At 43.5% G+C, this 18,363-nt stretch overlaps 1 protein-coding gene across 2 annotated transcripts in view; it reads left to right on the plus strand.

Moving 5' to 3' along the window:
• The window catches only part of map3k12 (mitogen-activated protein kinase kinase kinase 12), a 215,929-nt gene that overhangs the window by 177,043 nt on the left and 20,523 nt on the right, over positions 1–18,363 (plus strand). For both annotated transcript variants that reach the window (XM_028798492.2, XM_051924338.1), the window contains exons 6-9: positions 7,889–8,047; positions 8,158–8,266; positions 8,955–9,064; positions 15,642–15,758. In XM_028798492.2, coding sequence (XP_028654325.2) covers positions 7,889–8,047; positions 8,158–8,266; positions 8,955–9,064; positions 15,642–15,758 — 495 coding nt within the window. The remainder of the gene's footprint in view (positions 1–7,888; positions 8,048–8,157; positions 8,267–8,954; positions 9,065–15,641; positions 15,759–18,363) is intronic.

Raw genomic sequence — 18,363 nt, forward strand, 5'->3', positions numbered from 1 at the left:
AAAATTAGCCTGTATTGTATAATGAATTTTAATATACAGTGGATTCAGAAGGTCCTCAGGCCCCTTCTGTTTTTACACATTTTGTTGTGTTGCAGCCTTGTGCTAAAATTATTTAAATACTTTTTTTCCCTCATTAAGCAACACTGACTACCTCAGACTGACAAATCAAAAACAGGATTTTAGGAATTTCAGCAAATTACTTAAAAATTATAAACTGAAATATCACATCGACGAAAGTATTCAGAGCTTTTGCAGCCTACAGTCTTCTTGGAATTGAAGCAATACCTGAATTTGGGGATTATTTGTCATGCTTCTCTGCAGATCCTTTCATGCTTGGCCAGGTTGGATGGAGACCATCAGTAGACAGGTCTCCACAGAGATGTTCGATCTGATTCAAGTGCAGGCTCAGGCTGGGCCACTTGAGGACATACCCGGAGTTGTCTCTCAGCCAATCCTGTACTTTCTTTGCTTTGTCCTTAGGGTCATTGTCCTGTTGGAAGTGTTGGAAGGTGTACTTTCGACCCAGTCTGAGGTCTGGCGTGCTCTGAGCAGGTTATCATTAAGGATATCTCTGTAGGTTTTTTCAGTGCAGATTTCCTTCAAGTCTGACTAGTCTCTCAGTCCTTAATGCTGCCACTGCCATACTTCAATGCTGGAGTGGTATTACACAGGTGATGGGTGGTGATTGGTTTCCTCTAAATTAGGGGTCCCCAACTGTGGTCCTGGATAGCACCAGTGGCTGCAGGTTTTCATTTGAGCCCTTTTCTTAATTAGTGACCTGTTTTTGCTGCTGATTAACTTTTTTTAATTAATTGTATTTGATTTGCTCTTGAAGACTCAGACCCCTTCATTGTTTCTTGTTCCTTAATTAGCAGCCAAACAATAATGAGATACAAAATGAACCAAAACATGACCAGCAAACTGTGTCCATCACACAATATCTGAACATAAAGAAAGATGAAGGTCTCAGGAATGTTGATCTGCTCAGGTCCACAAAACATTTTATCAGCGCTCTTAGAAAAGAGAAAATCAACAATTTCAGAAATGTCTGCTATTACACAATGAGAGCAGCAACAAGCACAACAAAAACACACACAGTAAATCATGAAAAACACTTGTGAACAACGGCAATGGATGAAATGTAATGATGAAAATAGATAGTCCAGAGATCCGCTTGTAGAATGAGAATGTAAAGATAGTCCTACTGCTAGTTCCTGAAATGGTGAAGACGGGTGGATGGGTTCAGGAGCGTTCCTTTCTTTGCAGGATGGCCATGAATCCACTTACAGTCCTCGTGTACACCGGCAGACGCCAGACAATCTAGATGCACAAAACAATCCAGGACAAAACGATTAAGTACAGGTAACCCATCAGAAGGCAGACAGACAGAAACTTGAAACACAAATTACAAAAACTTTGTTTTTGCTTTTGGTCACCGGCCCCCTTCTTAAAAGCCACGCTGACATCCTTTGACCCCAACAGCCTCAGCAGCCTCAGCAGCCTCAGCAGAAGACCAATCGGAGCCACTGCAGGGACTGCTGGGAGTTGCAGTTTCAAATTCTATTGGCTACTTTCACCATCCCTAGCTGCGTTCTCCACTACAGTTGCTTCCTGTTCTCTCTGCAGTACAGTATTGCCATGAAAAAAGCCATAAAAATTGCGGTAGATATTTGCGGCTTCCACTAACAATTATTAGATAGGTTCTAAGGACAAATCCGCGAATGACTAAGGCCGCAAACTCTGAACCGCGTCTTCGCAGGGGTCTGCTGTACTTCTGAGAACACCATTAGTGATGGTACCTGGAGTCGGTGGGTGTTTCGGGTCTTTCAACAACAGACTCTTCACCCAAGTGACCCAACCATGGTTGATTAGGCCACATGGCTTGTGCTCAGGTGTCACTTGCTTCTCGCCATTGTCCACCTCTCCTGATCCAGAGACATCTCAATGTCCTCTGTGATGTTCTTGATGGCTCTTCTAATCCTCTCCCCAGAGATGCCAAGTGTGCTGAAAGCTCTACAGAGGGATTGCCCTGCTCAGCCCCCTGCAACCAATCTTGATGGGCATACACCTTACCTTTCGGCCCTGTTTAGACCAGTCTAGCACAAGATCCTTCTACTTGGGCCTCCTCCAGTTGATCCTCCCATGGGGACCATCAGTTCCAAAAGAGCAATGCCGAAATTTCTAAAATCCTCTTTTAATTTTGTTATTCTGGGATCTTGAGTGTTGCTTGATGAGAGAAAAAAATGAATTTAAATGATTTTAGTACAAGGCTGCAATGTAACAAAAAATGTAAAAAAGGTGAAGGGTATGAATACCTTATGGAGGTGATGTCCATGTTCACAGTTACCCATCACAGTCGCTCAGAAAATCTGACATTAACAGGAGCCTATCAACTATACCTACTGAAGGAGTGTCCTTTAACAAGAGCATCCATTAACAAGATACTATAAGTGTGATTGACGACGCCAGTCAAAGCCCATTTGGAGCTCTTGGTGGGGCTAACGGATGTCACCCCCTTATTGTCCATAGTGGGTGGTCAGTATTATTAAACTTTGATGACATGGGTGTGGGGTGTGCTCCCCTACAATGGCACAAATGTCACCCCTTTGTCCATATAACACAGACTTTAAGGAGCGTGTGCCCCTTGGTGCCACTCATTATCATCATAGTCCGATGACCGGATGGAGAGGTCCCCCTTGGTGTCTGTCCCCCCTTAATTTATAATAAACTGTTCAAAAAATTAAAGGAACACTTTTTACTGAGAGTATAGCATCAAGTCAATGAAACATCTGGGCTGTTGATCTGGTCAGTTAAGTAGCAGAGGGGCTTATTCATCAGTTTCAGCCTCTTTGGTGTTAATGAAATTAAACAAGAGGTGCACTAAAGGGGCAACAATGAGAAGACCCCCAAAACAGGAATGAATGGTTTAACAGGTGGAGGGAGGCTACAGACATTTTTCCCTCTTCATCTGTTTTGTCACTCATTTTGCATTTGGCTACGGTCAATGTCACTACTGGTAGCAAGAGGCCATACCAGGACCCTGCAGAACTGGCACAGGTAGTCCATCTTCTCCAGGATGGCAGGCACATCAATACATGCCATTGCCAGAAGGTTTGCTGTGTCTCCCAGCACAGCCTCAAGGGCATGGGGGAGATTCCAGGAGACAGGCAATTACTCTAGAAGAGCTGGACAGGGCCTTAACAGGTAGAAGGTCCTTAACCCATCAGTAGGACCCACTGGTATCTGCTCCTTTGGACAAGGAGGAACAGGATGAGCACTGGCAGATCCTACAAAATGACCTCCAGCAGACAGGCCACTGGTGTGAATGTCTCTGACCAAACAATCAGAAACAGACTTCATGAGGGTGGCCCGAGGGCCTGATGTCCTCTAGTGGGCCCTGTGCTCACTGCCCACCCAGCACCGTGGAGCTTGATTGGCATTTGCCATAGAATACCAGAATTTGCAAGTCCACCACTGGCACCCTGTGCTTTTCACAGATGAGAGCAGGTTCACCTCAGGGTGACATGTGACAGACATGAAAGGGTCTGGAGAAGCCGTGGAGAATGTTATACTGCCTGTAACATCGTTCAGCATGACCGGTTTGGTGGTGGGGCAGTGATGGTCTGGGGAGGCATATCCATGAAGGGACATACAAACCTCTACAGGCTAGACAATGGCGCCTTGACTGACATTAGGTATCAGGATGAAATCCTCGGACCCATTGTCAGACCCTATGCTGGTGCAGTGGCTCCTGGGTTCCTTCTGGTGCACGACAATGCCCGGCTTCATGTGGCGAGAGGATGAAGGAATTGATACCATTGACTGACCCCCATGCTCTTCCCCTGACTTCAATCGAATAAAACACTACTGGGTGGGACATTATGTTTCAGTCCATCTGACGCCTCAGACTGTCCAGGAGCTCAGTGATGCCCTGGTCCAGATCTGGGAGGAGATCCCCCAGGACACCATCCGTCGTCTCATTAGGACATTGTTAGGCATGCATACAAGCACGTGGGGGGCCATACAAACTACTGAGTACAATTTGGAGTTGCTGCAATGAAATTTTGGCAAAATGGACTAGCCTGCCGCATCATTTTTACTTTGATTTTTGGGGTGTCTTTGATTTCAGCCCTCTGTAGGTTGATTATTTTCATTTCCATCAAACGCTGTGGCATCCTTTTGTTCTTGACACATCACCATATCAGTCCATAGCAGTAGGGATAGCCAGCAGGATTCTTTTCTCCATTGAGATCTGACGTGTTTTCAAATTGTTCCTTTAATTTTTTTGAGCAGTTTAGATGACAGTGCCCACCATCATCACCTAACGGATTGACACCAGTTATGGTATTCAAGGTCTAAACAAACATGTTTAGGTTTAATTAGTAAAATGAGATGATCGGAACTGGAAAACAATTCCCGAGTCTGACGTCGACACTGAAAATTTCGCCGATGTCTCAGTGGTAAGAGAAGTCCTCTCTTCTAGCTGTAACAAATCACGGGGACCTAACACAGTCATTCCCTATTGTCAAAGACCCGTTGAAAGCCGTCAGCTTTCTGTATTTGTAGTTTAAAGCATGAAGCTTGCATTTAACATCAGCAGAGTGGGAGGCTGAACGAGGAGCAGCCACAGTTGTGACAGGTCAGACATTAGTGAGGCGAGCGAAGCCAACGCCCTCCTCGTCTTACGTCATTTCTGCACTTTTCTTATGTTCATGCGTGCGGGGGATGGGCTGCCTTTCATTATCTGCCGTTCATTCTTCACATTGTTAGTTTCTTTTGAATTCTATTAATGCTTTGAATTGACCTTCTCAAAGCGCTGTGTGAAAGGTGCTATATAAAATGCCAGCTCTCATTGATTCATTCATTGCATAAGCATCGGGGATTACAAAGGTTCGTAATGTCACCCATATTATTATTATTATTTTTATATATAGTTTGAATAAGCAGGGACAGGAGGTGCAGATCTGCCCCCAATGTCTACTGAGAGCCCTCCCACAGCAGGCTGGCAGCTGAGTCAGCGCCCCCGATCCCGGCTCTTCCCGGCAGCCTAATGAACGCGGCGCACTAATTAGTCAGCAGGTCTTGTATTCCCTAATGCAGCCTGTCACAGCAAGGCGGGCCAAGCCTGCCCCGAGCTGGAACCACTTATTACTCTGATTGTGCGCAGCTCGCCTGACGCCTCACAGGCAGGTAATTAACAGGTTGCCATGGAGATCCGACAGGGTGGCAGATGGTGTCACAGGCGCTGAGGAGGCCTGCTCGGCCAGGAAAGGTCATCCTGCTGCCACCAAGTGGGCAGATGTGATAAAAGCTTCCCGGCTGGGTACAATGCAGGAAGGGATGAGTTTTAAAGCACGCGGACGGAAGACACTGTGGCCGCTCGGGAGGCACCCGTGATGAAGTGCGTCACTAGTGGAGAGCAACATAGAGAAAGAGAGAGAGAGAGAGACGTTTGAATGGACCAGCAAGAGAAAAACAAAACAAAATAAAAAAAAGGGATATCCAGTTACTGCCCTATGGGGAAAAACGCAGAAGCTTGGATTAGCGGCACATTTGTAAAACGGTAAATAAAAGGCATGGCGTCTGAGCGGCTGGAGTCCAGTGAAGAAGGGACCCGTTTACTTTGGTGAAGCAGTCATTTCAGTTTGATTTTATGTTGCACTCTTGCAATATTTAAGGCTAGGAGCTCATGCAAAGATAGAAATTATTAATCAGTAAAAAAAAAAACAACACCCTGCCAAATGTGTACACTGCTACAAAATTAAGAGAGATCTGTAAATGATGTAGCATTCTCAGAACTCCATCCATCCATCCATTTTCCAACCCGCTGAATCCAAACACAGGGTCACGGGGGTCTGCTGAAGCCAATCCCAGGCAACACAGGGCACAAGGCAGGAACCAATCCCGGGCAGGGTGCCAACCCACCACAGGACACACACAAACACACCAAGCACACACTAGGGCCAATTGAGAATCACCAATCCACCTAACCTGCACGTCTTTGGACTGTGGGAGGAAACCGGAGCGCCCGGAGGAAACCCACGCAGACACGGGGAGAACATGCAAACTCCACGCAGGGTGGACCTGGGAAGCGAGGCAACAGCGCTACCACTGCGCTACCGTGCCACCCATTCTCAGAACTCCTTTAATCAAATATGGGTCGTGGGGAAGATAGAGCCTTTTATTGGGTGCAAGGCAGAAACCAACCCTGGAAGCGACCCACTCATGAACACACCGGAATCCATCCCATCTGGAATTAGCAATTTATTTAACTTACATATCTGTGGGGATGAAAGGGAGGGACAAAAGGAGAACATGCAGATGTTACATGGCACAAGACATGAAGCTACCCACTGTGCCACCCAAGAGATATCTATGAAAATAATACATTCACGAATGCAATATTCAGTGTCTGTGTCTAACTATCTATTATACCCCTTTAACAACATTCTATCTATCCTGTATATAGTGCCTTTCATATCTGTCTATCTAGCATGCAGTGCCCATCACAACTACTTCTCTATCTAATAACCAGTATTGAACTTTCCAGATCTATCTGTCTGTGTAGTATATGTATAGTGCCTTTCACATCTATATAGTGATCTCTCCATGTAATATAATGCCTTTCTATCCACCTATGAAGAAATAACTTTCACATCTACCTGGCTAGTATACAGTGCCATTCACTTTTGTCTATCAACCATATAGTGCCTTTCACATCATCCGTCAGATCTATCTGTTTAGTATATAGTGCCTTTCACATCTATCTATCTATCTATCTATCTATCGATATTGCCTTTCACATCATCTGTTAGATCGATCTATCTATATATCTATTATATAGTGCCTTTCACATCTCTGTCTAATATAGTGCCTTTCTATCTATCTATAATTATATGTTATAATAATACATTAGTACATAGTAGTACTTTATAATGTACTACTTTTCACATTTACCTATCTAGTATATAGTGCCATTCATTTCTATCTACCAGTCATACTGTGCCTTTCACATCTGTCTATTTCTAATAAACAGGACAGTGCCTTTCAGATCTATCTGTGGCATATCTACCTCTACCTAACTAGTATACAGTATAGTCTTTTCAAGGATACTGAATCTATCAAATTATATATTACCTTTGATATCTACATTATCATAGAACATTAACATTTTTCTGTCTATGTATCTTACATCAATGTTAAAGACACTATATTAATCTATGACATGGTGCCTTTCACACCTATCTGTCTCATATAAAAATGTGAACAGCTCTGTATGACAGACAGGTGTAAAAGGCACTATATGATAGATACATAGAAAAAAATGCTCTCACTATGTATCAATCTTTTATATAGCACCTTTCTGTCTATGTGCTGATCTATCTTTCATATAGTTCTGTTCACATTTTCTATCACTTTAATATATAGTGCCTTTCATATCTATCTCTCATATATGGAATTTCGTATACTTTATGTAAAATGTGCCTCTCATATCTGCCTGTATATCTTTGTTTTCTGTCTGCAGTATTTGTACAGATATTTTAAAGCGCGGTAGCGTATCCGAGATATGGATGCCCTCAGGGAGAAAGATCAGCCAGGCTTTTGGAGGCTCAATGCCAGCCCACCCTGCGTATGTGATGTTGCGCTCAGACATTCGTTTGTTACATTTACTGTACGGAAGCCGAAGTCGCTCACATACAAAGTTTTTTTTTTCTATTTCTATTTCAATGCCTGTAGCTGATTTATTATTTTCATACGTGTTGGTTTACGCATGTGCCTTATGGGGACGTTTGCGTTTCGACACCCTCGGGCCCGTGATGGGTCTAGATCCGGCCTTGCTCTCAAAGACTCGCCCTGATCGTCTACTCTCACTTTCTCTCTCCTGCAGGTCCTTTGGGGTTGTCTTGTGGGAGATGCTGACAGGAGAGATCCCGTACAAAGACGTCGACTCGTCAGCCATCATCTGGGGTGTTGGAAACAACAGCTTACAGCTGCCCATCCCTGAGAGCTGCCCCGACGGCTTTAAAATCCTCCTGCGGCAGTGCTGGTGAGTGGCAGGATTACAATGGCTCCACCTGGTGGTGAGTTGAGTATCGCCCGCAGGATTGTCTTTGTGGACAGAATTTTTAGTCGGGACTCTTAACCCCTTTCCTGCAGGAACTGCAAACCGAGAAACAGACCCTCATTCCGGCAGATCCTACTGCACCTGGACATCGCCTCTGCAGACGTGCTGTCCACCCCACAGGAGACCTACTTCAAGTCCCAGGTACGTTAGCGTTGTCGGCTTTTATCTTGCTCGGGTCAAACTAGAGCAGCTGAGTCTCGTGGGAGGGTGCAGACAGAAGGCATCGATCGCGTTGATGGGGGTCAGAAATGAATAACCTGCGCTCGTCTGATGTCATAATACCTGCTTTCACTCTCATTTGCTTGTTAGTCCAAGCCCACCCTGTCAGAATAGGCGCTATATAAATCAAACTGGCTGAGGAGAAGAGGCAGGGCCGGATTTTCCTATAGGCTAACTAGGCTTCAGCCTAGGGCCTCAAGATCAAGAGGGGCCTACATTCAAATTGTTAGCAAAGTTAAAATTACACTATTCTAAAAACAGTGAACACTAAAACATTGAACCGAAAATAAGGAGAAATTCTACGCATATGACTAATAAACAAACATAAAAATGTATTGGTTAAGATCAACGCGTATTACGTATTTTATTATCTCTCATGTAATTTACAAACTTAAAAATGGAAGGTGAAAGGGCCTCATAAGTGGAATAGCCTAGGGCCTCTTTTCATATAAATCCGGCCCTGAGAAGAGGGGCTACAACTGCTCTCATTCCAAGTGACCAATCAAGTGGCCCCCTCCTTGTCTGTCAGTCTGTCACTTACTGATTAATGAATTATTTATGACGCAGCTAATTAAGAGCTCGACTGTCTGTATCACTCTGCCCCCTGCAGGCCGAATGGCGAGAAGAGGTGAAGCAGCACTTCGAAAAGATCAAATCCGAAGGGACGTGTCTCCACCGTCTGGATGAGGAGTTGATTAATCGCCGCCGTGAGGAGCTCAGGTAAGTGTGCGGCAAATTTATCAAGACGATTGATTGTTTCTTTTGATTTACTTTGCATAGAAACGACATATAGTAAATGGTCTTTTAGCACTGTGGATAGAACCACCAACAGCAAAATAAAATTAAGAAATGTATAGGATAGTAGCCCTCTGGCTTCAGCTGCGGCTTCATAGCCTTAAAGACTAGCGTTCAATTCACCCGATGGTGAGCGTGTCCGTATATTTGGTACACTTTCCGCGCATTATGGCTTGTCTCTGGGTAATACATTTTCAGTCCGCATCCCCACGGTGTCAACTGGTAACTTCCCACCTGCCCAGTATGAGTCCGTGTGTCCTGCTCATGGCTGTGGCTCCACAAGGAGATTTGGAAAATGGACGGATGGAACGGAAAATCTCTAATCCATCGTGTACCACCTAGTGGTTCATTCAGTCATTGCATAGATCTATTCATTCATTCATTTTTGGAAAATAAATTTGGGCAGACACGATATTATATTCTGTAAGTGCCTTGAGCATGGGAAAGGCGATATATAAATAAAATGTATTACAGAATACACGTGTGTGAATGAGAAGGAGGTCAGTGGAATGGTGAGGATGCAAGGAGTAGAGTTGGAGAAGGTGGATGAGTTTAAATACTTGGGATCAACAGTACAGAGTAATGGGGATTGTGGAAGAGAGGTGAAAAATAGAGTGCAGGCAGGGTGGAATGGGTGGAGAAGAGTGTCAGGAGTGATTTGTGACAGACGGGTATCAGCAAGAGTGAAAGAGGAGGTCTACAGGACAGTAGTGAAACCAGCTATGTTATGAGATTTACTGCTAATGTAAAGTTCCCTATAAATAAAATACATTATTATTATTATTATATGGACTGATGACGGTGGCACTGACCAGAAAACAGGAGACAGAGCTGCAGGTGGCAGAGTTAAAGATGCTAAATTTTGCATTGAGTGTGACAAGGATGGACAGGATTAGAAATGAGTACATTAGAGGGTCAGCTCAAGTTGGGAGACAAAGTCAGAAAGACGAGATTGCATTGCAGAGGAGAGATGCCAATTACAATGAGAGAAGAGCTACCAGGGAAGAGGAACAGAGGAAGGCCTAAGAGAAGGTTTATGGATGTGGTGAGAGAGGACATGCAGGTGATGGGTGTAACGGAACAAGATGGAGAGGACAGAAGAGATGGATAAAGATGATCCGCTGTGGCAACCCCTAACGGGAGCAGCCAAAAGATGAAAAGTTTTGGAAATAACAATACAGTGCATCTGGAAAGTATTCACAGCGCATCACTTTTTCCACATTTTGTTATGTTACAGCCTTATTCCAAAATGGATTAAAATTTTTTTTTTCCTCAGAATTCTACACACAACACCCCATAATGACAACGTGAAAAAAGTTTACTTGAGATTTTTGCAAATTTATTAATAATAAAAAAACTGAGAAATCCCATGTCCATAAGTATTCACAGCCTTTGCTCAATACTTTGTCGATGCACCTTTGGCAGCTATTACAGCCTGAAGTCTTTTTGAATATGATGCCACAAGCTTGGCACACCTATCCTTGACCAGTTTCGCCCATTCCTCTTTGCAGCAGCTCTCAAGCTCCATCAGGTTGGATGGGAAGCGTCGGTGCGCAGCCATTTTAAGATCTCTCCAGAGATGTTCAATCAGATTCAAGTCTGGGCTCTGGCTGGGCCACTCAAGAACATTCACAGAGTTGTCCTGAAGCCACTCCTTTGATATCTTGGCTGTGTGCTTAGGGTCGTTGTCCTGCTGAAAGATGAACCGTCGCCCCAGTCTGAGGTCAAGAGCGCTCTGGAGCAGGTTTTCATCCAGGATGTCTCTGTACATTGCTGCAGTCATCTTTCCCTTTATCCTGACTAGTCTCTCAGTCCCTGCCACTGAAAAACATCCCCACAGCATGATGCTACCACCACCATGCTTCACTGTAGGGATGGTATTGGCCTGGTGATGAGCGGTGCCTGGTTTCCTCCAAACGTGACGCCTGGCATTCACACCAAATAGAAAATTCTCTGGTCTGATGAGAAGATTGAACTTTCTCGTGGTCTGAGAGTCCTTCAGGTGCCTTTTGGCAAACTCCAGGCGGGCTGCCATGTGCCTTTTACTAAGGAGTGGCTTCCGTCTGGCCACTCTACCATACAGGCCTGATTGGTGGATTGCTGCAGAGATGGTTGTCCTTCTGGAAGGTTCTCCTCTCTCCACAGAGGACCTCTGGAGCTCTGACAGAGTCACCATCAGGTTCTTGGTCACCTCCCTGACTAAGGCCCTTCTCTCCCGATTGCTCAGTTTAGATGGCCGGCCAGCTCCAGGAAGAGTCCTGGTGGTTTCGAACTTCTTCCACTTAGGGATGATGGAGGCCACTGTGCTCATTCAAAACGGCAGAAATGTTTCTGTAACCTTCCCCAGATTTGTGCCTTGAGACAATCCTGTCTCGGAGGTCTACAGACAATTCCTTTGACTTCATGCTTGGTTTGTGCTCTGACATGAACTGTCAACTGTGGGACCTTATATAGACAGGTGTGTGCCTTTCCAAATCATGTCCAGTCAACTGAATTTACCACAGGTGGACTCCAATGAAGCTGCAGAAACATCTCAAGGATGATCAGGGGAAACAGGAGGCACCTGAGCTCAATTTTGAGCTTCATGGCAAAGGCTGTGAATACTTATGTACATGTGCTTTCTCAATTTTTTTATTTTTAATAAATTTGCAAAGACCTCAAGTAAACTTTTTCCACGTTGTCATTATGGGGTGTTGTGTGTAGAATTCTGAGGAAAAAAATGAATTTAATCCATTTTGGAATAAGGCTGTAACATAACAAAAGGTGGAAAAAGTGATGCACTGTGAATACTTTCCGGATACACTGTATACTTACTCATTTTTATTAGAGTTGAGGGAGGCCAAAGTTAATGGCAATCACTGGGAAACAAACCCTGTGGAGGGACACGAATCCATTGCAGGACACACACAACGACAAGTCTTTTGTGAATTTAACCTGCATATCTTTGTTTAATTGGTCAAACAAAGTACCCAGGGAGAAAGCTGGAGAAAGTCGGTCCAGTCCTCTTATATTGGCCATCTCAGATGTGCTTCTGCTCTTTCGCCCATGTGGTCTACTAGCACTTCTGGGTTAGGCGGAAACCTCGTGCCATGTGGTTCCTCTATATTCACAGCACCCACGGTACCCAACAGGGCTGAGATAAAGAACTTCATGCCCATGGTGCCCTGTAGGAATCCGGGGCACTGCTGTATTCCAGGGGAGCTGCCATCTAGTAGTTCGGGGGATGCTGTGCTCTAAAGAAGCTGCCTTTCCCCATCCTTCTATTTGGCCGGGTTGGACTGCCTTACAATATATAGACGTGAAAGCACTTTATTATAAATTTAAAGACAAATATGAAAGGCACTGCATAGGAAAGATGGATAAAAAAGACAGATGTAGATGTTTAGATATGAAACTCAGTAAGCAAGGAAGAAAAGAATGAATGGCATTGTATGATAGGCCTAAAAATATTATGTAATAGGTGGATAGATGGTAAAGGTGCTATATCATAGATGGATATGGAATGCACTACATACTAGATAGATAGACACTATATTAAAGAAAGGTAGATAGATATACATGCACTATAGTATGGGTAGGGCGGCACGGTGGCTCAGTGGGTAGCGCTGCTGCCTCGCAGTTGGGAGACCTGGGGACCCGGGTTCGCTTCCCGGGTCCTCTCTGCGTGGAGTTTGCATGTTCTCCCCGTGTCTGTGTGGGTTTCCTCCGGGCGCTCCGGTTTCCTCCCACAGTCCAAAGACATGCCAGTTAGGTGGATTGGCGATTCTAAATTGCCCCTAGTGTGTGCTTGGTGTGTGGTTGTGTTTGTGTGTGTCCTGCGGTGGGTTGGCAGTGCACCCTGCCCAGGATTGGTTCCTGCCTTGTGCCCTGTGTTGGCTGGGATTGGCTCCAGCAGACCCCCGTGACCCTGTGTTCGGATTCAGTGGGTTGGAAAATGGATGGATGGATAGTATGGGTATATACTGTAGATATATAAAGCCTAATATTATAGATGCTTATACAGTCAGATATGAAAGGCACTATATAAGACATATAAATAAAAAAGAACCATATATAAAAATAGAAATGAATATGAAAGACACAGTATTAGACATACAGGTAGATTGATATCAAAGCACTTAGACTTAGATAGATAGATGGATGTGAAAGGCACTATATAATAGATAGATTCAACAGTCTCTCTTTGGAAGTGAAAGTCTGTGATATGGTTTGCATATTTGTACCCGAAAACCCACAAAGGGAGAAAATTAATCATGTATTTTAAAATAGTTAAATAATTCCTAAGCTTTCAACTGTTATCAGGAGTCATCATCAGAGGAAAATATTTAGATATACAGGAATCCAAGGAAATATACAGTATAGCAAATTGAAAGGGGTGGGGGGGGTATAGACCTAGAGAAAGCATGTAAGAAAGTTAGAAAGAAATGAGTTACATAGTAGATAAATAGATAGATAGATATGAAAGGCTTTGTAGCAAACGTAGATATGAAAAGTATTACATTACAGACGGTAAACTGATATAAAATGCAATGTATCCTATATTTGTAGATATATAGATATAAAAGGCACTAGATACATATATTAGATATGTAGAAATTTAGATTTGTAGATGCATAGATATGAAAGTTATTAGGTAGCCGGTAGATCAGTATAAATACACTATATAACATAGACTGATGGATTTGAGAGATACTGAAGATGTGCAAAGCACTATAATATAAATAGATGAATTTGAAAGCCACCATATAAGATAGATAGATAGGTCAGTACTTTATAAAAATAAAGACACTGTGTCAAAAATATGGATATGAAAGGCAGCATAGTAAATAGATAGACTGATACGAAAGGCACTATATTAGGTAGATCAATATGAAAGGCACTGTATTCAGATAGATAAACATGTACATAGAAGACAGTATATAATGGATGGAGGGACGGATGGATGAGTAATTACAGTTTGTCATGTTTTTAGAGCTGGAAGGATTCAAGCATTTCATCATTCATTTGATTCAATCAAGTGAATTCACTAATTGGCCAGATGATTACCTTAATTCTGCTGTTCTCTTCTAAGGCCCTCCAAGCAACTCGTACACAACATTTGACATCAGCCCTACACTGTGTGGTGCCACATTCATCCCCATTTTAAAAAGTGATCCCTGCCTAAATAGCAGACAGACCCCCATTTGCTGTGAGCCCACTCAATTGGCAAAAATCCAAACCAGCCTTAAAAGATGCACCTCAACTTGTGAATGCTTAATGCTTGCCAGACAGACCAGTTGTTGTTTTTTGCTACTCTGATCTTTGAAGAGGGCGGCACGGTGGCGCAGTGGGTAGCACTGCTGCCTCGCAGTTAGGAGACCCGGGTTCGCTTCCCGGGTCCTCCCTGCGTGGAGTTTGCATGTTCTCCCCGTGTCCGCGTGGGTTTCCTCCCACAGTCCAAAAACATGCAGGTTAGGTGGATTGGTGATTTTAAATTGGCCTTAGTGTGTGCTTGGTGTGTTTGTGTGTGTCCTGTGGTGGGTTGACACCTTGCCCAGGATTGGTTCCTTGCCTTGTGCCCTGTGTTGGCAGGGATTGGCTCCAGCAGAACCCCGTGACCCTGTGTTCGGATTCAAATGGATGGATGGATGATCTTTGAAGATGGTCTAATGTGCCTTCTCCTTCCATTTCTAACCAGTTAGCTATGGCATAGGTAGTCAAATTTGTTAAGGAGTAAACCACACTGTTGAAGTTTTCTTCATTTTTTTATCCATGAAATATAGCCATTTAGTTGCATTATTACATTATGTGAATTATATTTAACCAATCTTTTTATCATTGAGCATTAAAGAACGTGTTTTATTGACCATCATCGTCTAATTCTTTCATATGAAGCCTGGAAACCGTGAGGACTGATCGAGATCATTTATGTTAGGTAAAATGCCCACTTGGGTGGGTTTGGTGGTCTTGTGGTCTCGGGGCCCCTGCAAATTTTTTTTTTTTTTTTTTTTTTTTTCTCAGGCCCCCTGGAGTTTTTTTTTGTTTGTTTGTTTTTCCTGTCCTCCTGGTCATCAGACCTTACTTTATTATAAGTTAATTAGCATTGCCTGATTTTTATATTTTTTATTTTTTCTTTGTTCATCTTGTATGAAAACCTGCTATAGAAATAAATGTTGTTTTGTTATTGATTTGTTCTAACTGATTTTTGGGATGTCCACATTTTCTGGATTTAACTGGCCACTTCTGTACACATCTGAGCTCAGCAATCCCAACACTCCACTCAGTAGCCCAGTGTCGTCAGGTTATATAGCGCCCCCTACCTGTGGGAGCCCATGACCTCCCTGTCTATTTCAGCCCATGTCCCAAATTCAGTCAAGTGCTGTGCTACCGAGAACAAAGCACCGGCACCTGGGCACTGGCCGCTCTCAAGCAGAACACCAATCAGCTGCATGCCACTCTAATGCAAAGCACCAGTCATCAAATGCCAGTCTAAAGCCAACCATCTTGTGGTTTTGTTTTTTAGGCACGCGTTGGACATCCGAGAGCACTACGAACGGAAACTGGAGAGAGCTAACAACCTGTACATGGAGCTGAATGCTGTGATGCTGCAGCTGGAGCTCAAAGAGCGGGAGCTGCTCAGGTGGGCATCGGGCACCGAAGGGCATAGTGGGTTAAGGTGGACATTAGGCACTGAAAGGCAAAGTGGGTTAATTCTCTTTCTTTGCAAGTAAATTAGAAAGCATGGTAGCCACTCATTGACCTGCTGACCGTGAGGAAGGTGATGTTTGGGGGGCACACAGAGAATCATTTCATTACCCCTTGTGGGACGTCTTTCTGCCCTCAGTGGAATGGAATCATTAGGGTGGACTTTTTTCCTTCTTGAGTCAGTTTGGTTCAATCCCACCATGGAGCTGCTGCCCATTCTGTCCTGGTCTCGGACTCACTTGAGCGCTTACAGGCTGCAGTGCTCAATGCTGCCAAAGTCCTATTTTAAATCAGTGACCAGTGAGACCACCAGAGAGCCCACACAGTATTGGACATATGGGGGATTCAGAGAGACTTTAGATTTTTTTTTTGACATTTTGTTATGTTGCAGCCTTTTGTTTAAAGCCTTTTATGTCTTCAAACAACACTCAATATTCCAAAATGACCAAACGAGGACAGAAGTCTAGACATTTTTGAAAATGTGTTAAAAAATTAAAAACCACCTATCCCATTGGCACAAGTATTCAGACCCTTTACTCAGTGCTTAGATGAAGCCACTTTGACATCAATTCCAGCTTTTAATCTTCACACTCCTGGATTTGGGAATTGTCTGCCATACTTCCCTGCAGATCCTCTCAAGCTCGGTCAGAGTGGATGGACAGCTATTGTCAGGTTCTTCCAGTGATGTCTGATTGGCTTCAAGTCCAGGCTGTAGCTGGGTCACTCAAAGACATCCACAGAGTTGTCCCTAAGCATCTCCTGTGTTGTCTTGGGTTTTGTGTTTAGGGGTCATTGAACCTTCAGCCCAATCTGAGGTCCAGCAACTCTGGAGCAGACCTCTCTACTTTGCTCTCTTCAGCAAATCTCCCATTCCCTGTCATGGTAGAACACCCCCAGAGCTTGATCCTTCCATGACCATGCCTCACCATGATGAAACCAGTGCCTGGTTTCCTCCAAACATGATGATGATTTTGATTTCATCAGACCAGAGACTCTTGTTTCTCAGTCTGTGAGTTCTTTAGGTTCCTTTCCACAAACACTAAGTGGGCTTCAATGTGTCTTTTACTGAGTAGAGGCTTCTGTATGGCCACTCTGTCATCAAGTGTTGCAGTAGTGGTTGTCCTTCTGGAAGTTTCTCATCTTCCCACAGGAGCTCATCCACCATTGGGTTCTTGGTCATCTCTCCTTACATTGATGGATTGAAGGCCTGAGGTTCACATGACCATCATCATATAATTCTTCCACCTGAAGCCTGAAAACCATGCGGACTGATTGAGGTCATTTATGTTAGATAAGGGCTGGGTGGTCTTGTGGCCTCAGAACCCCCGCAGATATTTTATTTGTCTTTTTTTTTTTCCTCCATCCCCCTGGAGGTTTTGTTTTGTTTTTTTTCTGTCCTTCCGGCCATCTGACCTTACATTATTCTTTGTTATTTAGTATTACCTAATTTTATTTTTATATTTCTATTTTTTTATACATTTTATCTTGTAAAGCACTTTGAGTTACACCATTTGTATGAAAATGTGCTATAGAAGTAAATGTTACCTCTCTTACCAAAGCCCTTCTCCCGTTTGACCAGTCAGTCGGCTGTAGGGAGCGTCCATTCAAGAATTATTGTCTTTCAATTCCTCTTTCTCATCTACTGCTCCTGTTAAATGTGGTGTTCCTCAGGAATCCATTTTGGGTCCTATTTTATTTTCTACATATCATCATCCTATAGGAGCTATTTTCAGGAGAGGTAATATTTCATTTCACTGCTATGCCGATGATACACACGTTTATGTTCCCGTTGTCTGAACTTAATCGGCCGCACAATTGTCTTTTTGTACTATCTATCTATCTATCTATCTATCTATCTATCTATCTATCTATCTATCTATCTATCTATCTATCTATCTATCTATCTATCTATCTATCTATCTATCCTAGATGGCTGACAATTTTCTCAATCTCGATCAAAATAAAACGGAAGTCCTGACCGCTGGTCCCCCTGCCAAAACTCTAATTGGTTTTGAACTTCTCAGCTCTTTCGCTGACTTTTGCAAACCTCAAGTCCGTAATCTTGGTGTCATTTTTCGACAGTAAGCGCTCTTTGAAGAAACAGATTAAGTCTGTAGTCGAGAGTTGCTTTTTCCAGCTTTGCATTTTATTTTAATTTCATACCTTTTTTTATCTCCTAGGGATCTTGAGAAAGCTGCTCCTGCTTTTATCTTTTCTCGTCTCGATTACCGCAACTTGTCGTATTCTGGGATCGGCAAATCCGTGATACGCAGTTGGTTCAGAATGATGCTGCCCATTTTTTTTTTTTTGGTTGGGGCAAGAAAGTTTAATTCTGTTTCTCCGATATTAGCTTCTTTACACTGGCTGCCTGTTAGTTTCAGAACTGACTTTAAAATGTTGTTGCTAGTTTTTATAACATTACAGGGGGTCTGCTCCAGCCTGTTTATCTGAATTGTGAATTTATCACCAGCCATCTGGAGAGCTTTGATCTACCGGTCAGTTGTCTGTTGTGGTCCCTCGCACTAAGTGTAAAACTAAGG

The sequence above is a fragment of the Erpetoichthys calabaricus genome, chromosome 3, assembly GCF_900747795.2.
Source record: "Erpetoichthys calabaricus chromosome 3, fErpCal1.3, whole genome shotgun sequence".
Taxonomy (NCBI): domain Eukaryota; kingdom Metazoa; phylum Chordata; class Cladistia; order Polypteriformes; family Polypteridae; genus Erpetoichthys; species Erpetoichthys calabaricus.